This window comes from Ursus arctos, unplaced genomic scaffold (genome assembly GCF_023065955.2).
Source record: "Ursus arctos isolate Adak ecotype North America unplaced genomic scaffold, UrsArc2.0 scaffold_12, whole genome shotgun sequence".
NCBI lineage: Eukaryota > Metazoa > Chordata > Mammalia > Carnivora > Ursidae > Ursus > Ursus arctos.
In genome coordinates, this window is record NW_026622786.1 from 28,506,254 (window position 1) to 28,518,666 (window position 12,413).

The 12,413-nt window shown below is 44.1% G+C and overlaps 1 protein-coding gene across 1 annotated transcript in view; it reads left to right on the forward strand.

Annotated features, from left to right (window-relative positions):
* ABCA4 (ATP binding cassette subfamily A member 4) overlaps positions 1 to 12,413 on the forward strand; it is a 134,402-nt gene that overhangs the window by 90,016 nt on the left and 31,973 nt on the right. The window contains exons 28-32 of the mRNA XM_026497583.4: positions 2,719 to 2,978; positions 5,438 to 5,562; positions 6,030 to 6,128; positions 7,148 to 7,334; positions 11,855 to 11,949. Of these exons, the coding sequence (XP_026353368.1) occupies positions 2,719 to 2,978; positions 5,438 to 5,562; positions 6,030 to 6,128; positions 7,148 to 7,334; positions 11,855 to 11,949 (766 nt within the window). The remainder of the gene's footprint in view (positions 1 to 2,718; positions 2,979 to 5,437; positions 5,563 to 6,029; positions 6,129 to 7,147; positions 7,335 to 11,854; positions 11,950 to 12,413) is intronic.

The following is a 12,413-nucleotide window of genomic DNA, read 5'->3' on the forward strand; positions in this document are numbered from 1 at the left end:
GCTATGATGTTTCCAAGAGTTGGGGCTTTCATCAGCACAAAATACTCCTTAATAATTAGATCTTCTCAGGAGAATGAATTGGACATCAGAAGACTGGTCAGCCTGGTCATAGAATAGGATGTTCCAAAGAGACATGCAGGGATAGAGGTTAAGAGAGTAGCTGCTAAAGTAAGGGAGATCTTCATAATTTGTTCCACAATTTGCTAACTGAGTGGCTTTGGGTAAATACTTAGCCTCTTTGTACCTCTGATTCCTCATCTGCAAAATGGGGCAAATAATAGTATCCACCTTTTAGGATTGTTGAGAGAATTAAATGAGTTAATACATGCCAAGTTTTAACACAGTATGTGATTTCTGATTAAGATTTAGCAACATCCTAATCTCAACATTTGCAAATCATCTTTTACCTCAAACTTGTTTAGCCCTTTATACTTCATGGAGCACGTAACATCCATTGTTTTGATTGTCACTATGATCTTATGAGGCTGCTAAGACAGGGATTAGCCCCATCTGGGGGAAACTGAGCCCACACAGATTGGATGACTTGCCTTAAAGTCACACAGCCTTCTGAGTCTTCCTCCCTGGTTTTAGCTTTCAAACTAGGACCAAGTCCACACCCTTTCTGCCACCCATTTTTCAGATGGCTAAATGCGTTTTTTTTTAATTGGCTCAGTTTTAGAGGATGACAGTGTTTCTGATCTTATCTCCAAAGTCTGAAGGAACTTGTAGCTATCCATTGGGGTCCCAAATTTCAAGGTACCAAAACGGTCAGCGCGCCCTCTAAATCTGTGGCTCACAGCCAGTGACCACTAGAGGGCAGCAGAAAGCCAGGAACAAACATGGTTCTGTCTGCCCTCAGCAGTGCCCTCAGCTCTTGCCTCCGCAGTGAGCTCCAGTCCGAATGGGATATCAGAGAGAGAGCAAAGCTCATGGAATAGACATGAGGAAAAGCACCAGGTATCCTACCAGAGGGAGGGCACACATCAAATCTGAGCCCATGGGACACCTTGGTGGCTCAGTCAGTTAAGCATCCGTCTCTTGGTTTCCGCTGGGGTGATGATCTCAGGGTCATGGAATCTAGGACCCCCCCACATTGGGCTACCCGCTTAGCAGGGAGTCTACTTCTCTCTCCCTCTCTCCTTCTGCCCCCCACCCCCACTCGCACTCCCTTACGCTCTCTCTAAAATAAATAAATAAATCTTCAAAAAAAGAAAAAAAAAGCCTGAGCACAGATCAGAGAAAGGAGGCAGGAGAACTGGGGCTATGGCACTAGGTGATGAGTGAGCCTGCAGAAGCCAGGATGCTGCATTGCGAGTGCCCACAAATGTTAGCTGAAAGGATGACTGGGCTGACCCAGCTCCCTTTGCAGTGGCCGTTGTGCTGGGGGACTGTTGGAGGTGTTTTAAGAAAGCAGTGGGGGACCAACCAGCAGTCCTCTAGGCTCTCCCTTTATATCCAACAACATGTTCTGCAAATGAACATTAATCAGTGATGATAAACTATAGCTTCAACGTAACTAGTGACTTGCAGGGAGTAGTTCTTAAAGCACATTTATGTGTTAGCTCACTTAATCCTCATAACAACCCCGTGGAATGTTTTCATTTTCATTTTACAGAGGTGAAAACTCAGATTCAGACAGAGTCCAATTTATGCATCTAGTAAGAGTCAGGATTCAAACCCAGGTCACCTAACTCCTAGTTTACTAGTCTTTCCACTTCTCAGTGGCCTCTAAGAATTTAGAAAAAATCAGGGGCGCCTGGGTGGCACAGCGGTTGAGCGTCTGCCTTCGGCTCAGGGCATGATCCCGGCGTTATGGGATCAAGCCCCACATCAGGCTCCTCCACTATGAGCCTGCTCCTTCCTTTCCCACTCCCCCTGCTTGTGTTCCCTCTCTCACTGGCTATCTCTGTCTCTGTCGAGTAAATAAATAAATACTAATAGCACAGTGTCTTTCAAAAAAAAAAAAAAGAATTTAGAAAAAAACAAAAAAAAACCAAGTCAACTCTGACTTTTACTTAAGTTCACAGGTTACACATGAATATATTTGCTGTTTAAAAATTCAAATAATACAAAAAAGGCTAAAATCACCCTTCCCCTTTATCCCCACCCCTTATCCAGCTCTACCCCTGCAGTAGTAACTTCTTTTAATAGTTGGTGGGTATTCGGTCAGAGCTTTGCAGTTACATATGTCTGTGTGTGTGTATGTATAACATATAATTCGTTGTGTATGATATACGTGCTCTCTAATGTAAATGTGATCTTATTACACACATTGCTCTGTAACGTCAATTTTTTTTACTTAGTTATATGTTTTAGACCTCTCTGTCAATGCATTTATATCCTCTTCTCTTTAGCTACTGTAGATAATTTTTAAAGGATTTCAGGTGATTCTGTCTATAGATGATTCACCTAAAAAATGGAATCGTTATTTTATTTTTATTTATTTATTTTCTTTTTAGTAGGCTCCACACCCAATGTGGGGCTTAAACTCATGACCCTTGAATTTAAGTGTCGTATGCTCTACTGACTGAGCCAGCTAGGTGCCCCCCAAAATAGAATTTTTAAAAGCGTATTAACCTACCTGGCCTGATATTTTGTTGCTGATTTAAACAAAGGGAAAAACCAGTGCAGTAAGGAAAAAATGGCATGTGAAAGCCATACCCTGTGAGTATTTTTCTAAATTTCTAATTGAATTTCTAATTCAATCTTCCAAATCAGGTGGCACTCAACAGAAAAGAGAAAACGTCAGCCTCCGACACCCCTGGTTGGGTCCAAGAGAGAAGGCCAGAGAGATTCCCCAGGGCTCCAATGGCTGCTCTGCGGAGCCAGCTCCTCCCCCGGGGGTCCAGCCCTCCTCAGAGCCAGAGCAGCGCAGAAGGCTCAACACAGGGGCGCAGCTCCTCCTCCAGCATGTGCAGGCGTTGCTGGTCAAGCGATTCCACCACACGGTGCGCAGTTACAAGGACTTCTTGGCCCAGGTACTACTGTGGATCCTTGCCTGTGCTTGGCCGCTGGTGGCCAAGGCCTGCCTTCCCCTCCTGGCCCTTCCCGCCTCTCTTGGGCTTTCTTCTGCCCGCGCTTCAAACACAGTGATGAGCACCCTCTTTAGGTCCTGTCTGCTTTGCTTTCTCCTTGCCAACCTTTATTTTGATTCTTAGTAACATAAAGATCCTTCTTAAGTGTTTGACCTCACTTAGCAGAGAAAATAAAATAATAGTGAATATGTTGAGATTGTTTTCATTTTTACAGTGAAGGGTAGTCATATTTGCATTCATTTTTGCAATGACCCTATATATTAAGGTCATAGGCCTCTTTTTTCTTTTTACTCTTTTTTAAAATTAACTTTTTAATTTTAATTCCAGTATTATGAAACTACAGTGTTATATTAGTTTCAGGTGTACAATATAGTGAGTGATTCAGCACTTCTATATATTACTCAGTGCTCCTTATGACCAGTGCATTCCTCAGTCCCCATCAACTATTTCACCCCCGCTTTGGTAACCGTCAGTTTGTTCTCTATAGTTAAGAGTCTGTTTCTTGGTTTGTCTCTCTCTTTTTCTTGCCTTTGCTCATTAGTTTTGTTTCTTAAATTCCACATATGAGATCACATGATACTTGTCTTTGACTGACTTATTTCGCTTAGCATTATTTTTTCGCTAGCTCCATCCATGTCATTGCAAATGACAAGATTTCATTCTTTTTTATGACTAATATTCCGTTGTATATATCTCATGTCTTCTTTATCCATTCGTCTGCCCATGGACACTTGGGCTGCTTCCATAGTTTGGCTATTGTAAATCATGCTGCAATAAACACAGGGGTGCGTGTGTCCCTTTGAATTAGTGTTTTTGTATTTTTTGGGTAAATATCCAATAGTGCAATTACTGGATCATAGGGTAGTTCTGTTTTTAATACTGTTTTCCACAGTGGCTGCACCAGTTTGCATTCCCACCAACGGTTCCTTTTTCTCCACATCCTTGCCAACGTTTGTTTCTTGTGTTTTTGATTGTACCCATCTGACAGGTGTGAGGTGATATCTCATTGTGGTTGTCGTTTGCATTTCCCTGATAATGAATGCTTTCGAGTATCTTTTCATGTGCCTGTTGGCCATCTGTATGCCTTCTTTGGAGAAGTGTCTTCTTGTCTTGTGCCCATTTTTAAATTGGATTATTTGGCTTTTGGGGTGTTGAGTTGTTTCAGTTCTTTATATATTTTGGATACTAACCCTCTATCTGACACATCATTTGCAAATATCTTTTCCCACTCCATAAGTTGCCTTTTGGCTTTGTTGATTACTTCCTTTGCTGTGCAGAAGCTTTTTATTCTGATGTAGTTTCAATAGTTTATTTTTGCTTTTATCTCCCTTGCCTCAGGGGACATATCTAAAAAAATGTTGCTATGGCTGATGTCACAGAAATTACTGCCTGTGCTCTCTTCTGGGGTTTTTGTGGTTTCAGGTCTCACATTCAGGTCTCTTATCCATTTTGAGTTATACGTGTGTATCTGTAAGAAAGTGGTCCAGTGTCATCCTTTTGCATGTAGCAGTAGAGTTTTCCCAGTGCCATTTGTTGAAGAGATGTCTTCTTCCCATGACTAATTCTTTCCTCCTTTGTCAAAGATTAATTGAGGGGCACCTGGGTGGCACAGCGGTTAAGCGTCTGCCTTCGGCTCAGGGCGTGATCCCAGCGTTATGGGATCAAGCCCCACATCGGGCTCCTCCGCTATGAGCCTGCTTTTTCCTCTTCCACTCCCCCTGCTTGTGTTCCCTCTCTCGCTGGCTGTCTCTGTCTCTGTCGAATAAATAAATAAAATCTTTAAAAAAAAAAAAAGATTAATTGAGGGTGTATTTCTGGGATTTCAGTTGTGTTCTGTTGATCTATTTGTCTGTTTTTGTGCCAGTACCATACTGTTTTGATTACTACAGTTTTGTAATGTAACTTGAGGTCTGGAATTGTGATGTCTCCGGTTTTGTTCTTCTTTTTCAAAATTGCTTTGGCTATTCAGGGTCTTTTGTGGTTCCATACAAATTTTAGGATTGTTTGTTCTAGTTCTGTGAAAAATGTTGTTGGTATTTTGATAGGGATTGCATTCAATCTATAGATTGCTTTGGGTACTCTTTTTTTCTTTTTATATTTTTTATTCAAATACAGAAATTCTGGTTCACCTCTGGCTGAACATCGGCTACCACAGTGCTCAGTGTCGGCCTCTTCAGCCATTCTTGAATGGCCACCAGAACATCCTGTTTTCTCCTACACACCTTGCCTTTGCACCTCCCTTATAATGTTCCCCAGAAGCCTGACCTCCTTCGCCAGGGCCCAGTTATGAGGCTGCAAGATAAATGTTTAGAAGAATAAATGTGTGTGTGTGTGTGTGTGTGTGTGTGTTTCTTTACATACCACATACCACAGCCCATGTTGCCATCTTTATTTTCCAACAGATTGTGCTCCCAGCCACTTTTGTGTTTTTGGCTCTGATGCTTTCCATCATCGTCCCTCCCTTTGGTGAATATCCTGCTTTGATCCTTCACCCCTGGATGTATGGGCAACAGTACACTTTCTTCAGGTGTGTAGACTCATCCCTAAAGGTCATCATTCACCCCCATGAGTTGTGGGGCTCCCAGGTCAGACTGTTTGGTGGACCCTTCCCCTTTCCACAGCAACCAATGTGGTAGGGGGCCTTGGACTGCCTTCCAGAAGGAAGTTAATATACCTGCCACTTGGGAAAGGTGATCCCAAGTGGGCAACCAGGACTGCCAGGAGTAAGAAAGAGAAAGTAAAGGTTGGGTGAGTAGGTTGAATTCCATTTTTTTGAGGTGCAGACATGATACGCCAGCAGATCGCTGGGCATGTGGGAATAGCACACTGCCTTCCCAGGAGACCTACAACCACCCCTAGGCAGCGTTCTGTGGCTTGCATACATACAAGTATGGAGCAACCGTTCACTGCACGCCTGTCGAGTTGCACATTGGTTGCTTTGTCCCTTTGTCCCAGTCATGTATCTGTCGAGTAAGCTCCTCTCACTCTGTCTAGTTTGGACCAGCCGGGCAGTGAGCAGCTTGCAGCACTTGCAGATGTCCTCCTGAACAAGCCGGGCTTTGGCAATCGCTGCCTGAAGGAAGAGTGGCTTCCGTAAGTCCCTACGCACCCGTGTCCTCCCACCAGCCGCTGCCCCGGGGGAGCCCTGAGGGCGGGGTCCCGGGATGGCAGGTCAGGAGAGGCCCCATCTCCATCCTGCTCTTTGTTACACAGGTGCTTCCACATCCCTGACTGTCACCCTTCCTCTCCTTCAACACACATTTGCAAGGGTGTCACCACCTTTTAGGAAGCCCCTGCATCACCAGGCAGCTGTATATTTCTAGAATTCCCAATGTAGAAAGTTCCATACTGAGTTGACATATGCTTCCCACAACGTATTTGAAAGGAATCTGAACAGGGAAAGGAGGGAGGTGGGGGATGTGTTATTGTTTAATTGGACCTAGAATGGCATTAATTACATAACTTTAAATTATTGCTGTAAGTATAGAGAAGGGACTTATAGAGGGCAGTTGAAATCTACCAAGAATCCTAAAATTTCAATATAATTTTAACTGCTTCTCTCATTCACTGTTTTTTTCAGAGCTATAGATAAGGACCAAAACAGACTAAGTTCCAACTCCTCTTTTAATTGTTCTGTTTCTCAACAGCTGGAGGTGCCAGGAGGAAGAAGGGAGCTAAAACAGCCCACAAAGTAGATAGTTATTGCCCAGTCCCACACCTAGTCAATCAACCAAATTCTAGTCTTGATTTTTTTTTTGAAGATTTTATTTATTTATTTGACAGTGAGAGACAGTGACAGAGGGAACACAGGCAGAGGGGAGTTGGAGAGGGAGAAGCAGTCTCCTCACCGAGCAGGGAGCCCAATGTGGGGCTCGATCCCAGAATGCTGGGATCATGACCTGAGCCGAAGGCAGACACTTAACGACTGAGCCACCCAGGCGCCGCGTGGTCTTGATTTTTTTGAGCAGAAACTAACCTCCGAGAATAGAAGAAAATGTGTGGGTCCGAGGAGATAGAGGAAAGGCTAAGGAGAGGGTTGGGCACTATTTCTCATTTTTAGGGATTCTTATCAACTGGAGCTGCTTGTGAAATATTTTCTTGCCTTCCATGAGGGAGTACCCGTGTGGCAATTCAACCCCCTGGAAGACTCCTCCTGTGTCCCCAAACATCACCCACCTGTTCCAGAAGCAGAAATGGACGCCAGAGAACCCCTCGCCCTCCTGCTTGTGCAGCACCAGAGAGAAGCTCACCATGCTCCCTGAGTGCCCCGAGGGCGCAGGGGGGCTCCCACCCCCTCAGGTACCTCGACCCTCCGTGGGAAACTAGGGGCCCCGAAGCTGCCTGTGACAGCAGGGATTGGGGGAGATGCACTGTGCCTCCTGAGTTTCTAGCCAACTAGCATTTCAAACTGACAGCTGACTGAAGGGCCAGAGGAGTCCCAGGGTCCTCTCTGAGGGGCATGCTAAAGGGCCCTGTCACAGCCAGTAGTTCCATTTTCCACCAGGCGCTCCCTCTTCAATCTTATTTTAAAAACTTTAAATTTTGAAAAAATATACAAGTCGGGATGCCTTGTGGCTCAGCTGGTTAAGCATCTGCCTTAGGCTCAGGTCATGATTCCAGGGCTGCCGCTCCCACTGCTTGTGCTATCTTTCTCTCTCTCTGACAAATAAATAAATAAATAATATTTTTTTTAAAAAGCATTTAAAAAATATATATATACAAGTCATGTATGCTTGTTACAGAAAAATTAGAAAATACAGTTAAGTCAGAAGGAAAAAATCATCCTACAATTGGAGATAACCAATAACATTTGCTCTTTCTCCATTCAAACAGGATTATATTTCAAAATGCTGTCTTGAAACCTGCTATTTTCATTTAAAAACATATCATGAACATATGTTCACATCAATAAATATACATCATCGCTTTTAATACCTATATACTATCCCATTTCATTTAATTTAACCTCTCATTGAACATGTGAGTTTTCAGTGTTTTCCATTGTAAACAATGTAGTGTCCATTCAAATGTATATGTATTTGCACACTTGTTAACCTAATTAAGACATTTACCGCATGCTGTGTAACTAACATGCATACACATGCATGTGCACACACACACACACACACACAGCCAGCTACTTTTTTTTCTGAGCAGCATCCTATTCTGGGAGTTCTTTTTTTTTTAAGATTTTATTTATTTATTTATTTGAGAAAGAGGGGGCGGAGAGAGAGAGAGATCACATGCAGGGAGTGGGGTAGAGGGAGAAGCAGATTCCCCGCTGAGCAGGGAGCCCAATGCAGGACTCCATCCCAGGACCTGGGATCGTGACATGAGTTGAAAGGCAGATGCTTAACTGACTGATCCACCTAGGCTCCCTCTTTTGGGAGTTCTGAACTCCTTGATGTATCACTCCAGTGAGCCTCTCCCAGGGGTGTCAGAGACAGTGAAAGGAGCCAGGGGACTCTTACTCTGTCTTCAGTTGCTAACAGGCCTCCCAGCTGACGGGCTTGAACTGGGCCTTGTGTGGCCCTCTCTACTGATCTGCTGGTGAATGAACGATTCCCCGAGAAGCAGCGTGTCCCAGGGGGCTGAGCACTGGCTTTGGCATCAGAGAGCCCCAGGCTAGTTACTTGGCCTCTCTGAGCCTTACTTCCTCATTTATAAGTTAAAGGTAACTACTTATTTCATAGTGTTATTATGAGAACTCAATGAAATAATGTGGGTAAAGAAACTATATTATTAGCGTTAGATTCTTTTTTTTTTTTTTTTTTTTTTAGAGCTTATTTATTTATTTGACAGAGAGACAGCCAGCGAGAGGGGGAACACAGGCAGGGGGAGTGGGAGAGGAAGAAGCAGGCTTCCAGAGGAGGAGCCCGATGTGGGGCTCGATCCCAGAATGCTGAGCCGAAGGCAGACGCTTAACGACTGAGCCACCCAGGCGCCCCTGTTTAGCATTAGATTCAACTCAACTGATGATAACCTCAAACTGACAGTGGATAAAATAAGGCACAATTTGTTTCCCTCTCACTGGAAAGTTGATGCAGGCAGTCCGTGACATTGTGTTTTGTATGCTCCTCCCTGGTAAACACACCTAGCCTCATTGGCCAACATAGCAAATCTACTTTCCTGGTAGCAGAATAGAAGACAAAGAGAGGGCAAAGTGTGCAAATGCACTATCTTTTAGGGAAGATTTCCAGAAGCCGCCACACTGCACTTTCTCTTACACATGATTAGCCAGAGCTGAACATCAAGGAAGACTGGGAACTGTATCGTCTTTATTCTGGAGGCCTTGAACCCACACAAAAGTGTGTTACTATGGCATGCAGCAGAAGGCAGAGCACATAATGAGGACAGCTAAAGTTTGCCATAGCATCAATCACGGTTGCTGGCCTAGGAGTGATTCTGTGTTTGTGAGCATCCTCCTGTCTTTCTCTTTTTTTATTTGCTAAAAGCATACACCTTTATGTTTCTCAAGCAGTATGTTTTCCCTTTGAACCACAACTCTGCCACTGTAGCATCACAGAGATCCCAGAGGAGGGAATCAGGGAGCTCGTTCTGATTCTCTGTATCCCAAGAGGGAGCTTTGCTTCTGTGGGGGTGACTGAGGGGCCCTGCGGCTGCTGCTCAGATACACGCAGCCTCGGGACACAGCCCAGGAGTCCTCGGCTGGGAAGGCGGGGAGGAAGGCCAAGCCTAGCTCCGTAGAGATCCTACCTTCAAGCTGCCTGCCTAACTTAGGAACTTTTTTCAATAATTAGTCCTTGGTCCCTGGTGGGAAAATTTAACAGATCCCCATAGCCAGAGTCCGGGTGATTTTTTTTTTAATCACTCCTGCATTTCCTCACTATCATTGATGCTTCTGTTGGGAGCAAAATTGAATCTCAGGCATCGGCACAGGAGATGCTGTGTGTGTGTGTGTGTGTGTGTGTGTATCTTTTACACACACACACACACACACACACTCATATTTAGACCCACTCACCCCACTCACTCAAACACACTCTCCTATTCGGCCTGGAATAAAGCCAAAGGGTATGGGCTTCACTCAGAGCTAGTAAAGTGTACATGTCAGGAGAATGGGGGTGGGGATGCAGTCTTCTCTAGGGTCCCTTCCTGTCCTAACATTTTTTGAATGGTGGTAGGTCCTAAGGTGGAAGTGCTCCATTCCTGACTTCTAGAATACACAGAGATCAAGTTGTAGGAGTCTTTTATTTGATAGCATTTTTAGAAAATAATTTATCACAAATTACCAGACACCTGCAACTGTGCCAGCCTAGATTCTACCAGAGTAGCATGGCAGGTGCCCCAGGTGCCATTCTCAGCCTGAGAAGCAGGTGATAGAGTGAAAAGAGCAGGGCTATGGAGACAGACCAATGTAGGTTCAAAGCCTAGATCAACCCCCTATAACTTCTATAACCTCGTGCAAGTTAGCTGAGCTTTCTTTCTGGACCTCAGTTTCTCTGGCTGTAAATTAAAGCAACAATTCCTCTTTCATAAGAGTATAAGGATTAAGGGAGACAATGAATATAGAGCATTTGACACAGTGCTTGGGACACAGTAAGCATTCAGTAGATGCTAGTTCTGGAACCAAGTGAAGAAAGTGAATTGAAGGGACTAAAATAGAAAAGGGGGCAAGGGAGGCAGAAAGTGTATAAAAATGAAAAGAATGGTATGTGATGGTGTGTGATGTGTTTTTAATGCCACCAAAAATACCCTCAGCTACATCTGAGTTGTACCCTTGACCCCCAGGTTCTTGATTGACCAGAACTGAACCAACACTATGTAGACCCAAATTTAAAGTAATATTGCCACCTGGTGGCCGAACTCATGCGCTCTTTGAATCTTCCAAAGGCGAAACCAGCTTCCAGTTGTGAATATATTTTGAACGCAATCTATAAATTGTAAGGGACTGTTTGAATTCTTTCATCCATGTCATAAATTTAGTGTTTCACCTGCATTCCAGGTACTATTCTGAGTGCTGGGGACACCACAGAGAAAGTCCTGCTCTCCCAGAATTTATATCATACAGAGAGGTAACAGATAAAAACAAGGACGCAGATGAACTGGAAAGAAAATTTGAGATAGAGATGTAAATGAGAAGATAATGCAGCAGTAGGTTATGATAGAGAGTGACTAGAAATAGACAGTACTTCTCTGAGGAGTAAAATGTAGGCCGATAACTTGAATGACGATGTGCTAGCCATGTGCGGTTGTCTGGGCAGAGTAATGCAGGTGGAGGCACAGCCAGGTGCAAAGCTACCTCAAGAATGAGGGGTGTGCAGTGGAGAAGCAGGGAGGACAGGTGAGGAGGGTAAGGAGTAAGGAGAGTGATGACCAAAGGGCTCAGAGAGCAGGGCAGGGCCAGATCATGTGACCCTGTCAGCCTTGGCGATGGTCCTCAGAGGAATGTAGGGAAAGCAAGGAAGGTGCTATTCTGATCTACATTTTTAAAGCTCAGTCTGGCTGCTGGATAGAGAATGGACTTTGGAGGGCCAGGGTGGGATGAGGAGACCAGTCTGGAAGTATCTGTCGAGGTCCAGGTGAGGTCTGAGTGGAGGCTTGGACTAGGGTGGTAGTCTGGAATTGGAGCAATGGGGATGGAGTGGAGATTTATTTTGGAGTTGGAACTATCCTATCTTGTCAATGGGTTGGAGAAAAGAGAAGGATCCAAGATGGCTCCCACATCTTTGATGTGGGAACTAGGGACATGCCAGTGCTTTATTCGGTATCTTCCCAGCAGCAGAGTCCATAAATAATTTTTGGAGAACAGATCTCAGATTCCAAGGTGACTAACACAGATTTCTCATTTGCCTCAGAGAATACAGCGCAGCACTGAAATTCTACAAGACCTTACCAACAGGAACATCTCCGACTTCTTGGTAAAAACATATCCTGCTCTTATACGTGGCAGGTAAGGAGAGATTCTCTCATACTTTACATCCTGCTCCCTGTAGAAAATACTAGAGGTGGAAGATAATTTATTCTCACAACTTATCGGCAATCGGGGCAGTGGAAAATTTTCTTTTTCCTGATTTACCCAAAAAAGCAATTGAGACATATATAAGTAGAATGCAATTTAAGATTAATTTTGTTTTCATTTTTTGTTTTATTTAGTCCAAGCAGTCTTAACGTTTAACCCAGTTACCATTAAAAATAAAATAAAAAAGCACAGAATGCATCCAATAATGCAGCCTTATGTTTTAACTAGTTCAGAAAGAGAGACAACATTTGGAGGGGAGGGTAAAGGAGAAAAAGGAGAGAAGCAAGAGGGAAAGTAAGAAGCAAAAAGAGAAAGGAACAAATCGGACCAACATAGGAAAAAAGCAGTGAGATGGCAGCGTGTGAGGGAGGCCACAGGTTGGCCGGGTTAGCTGC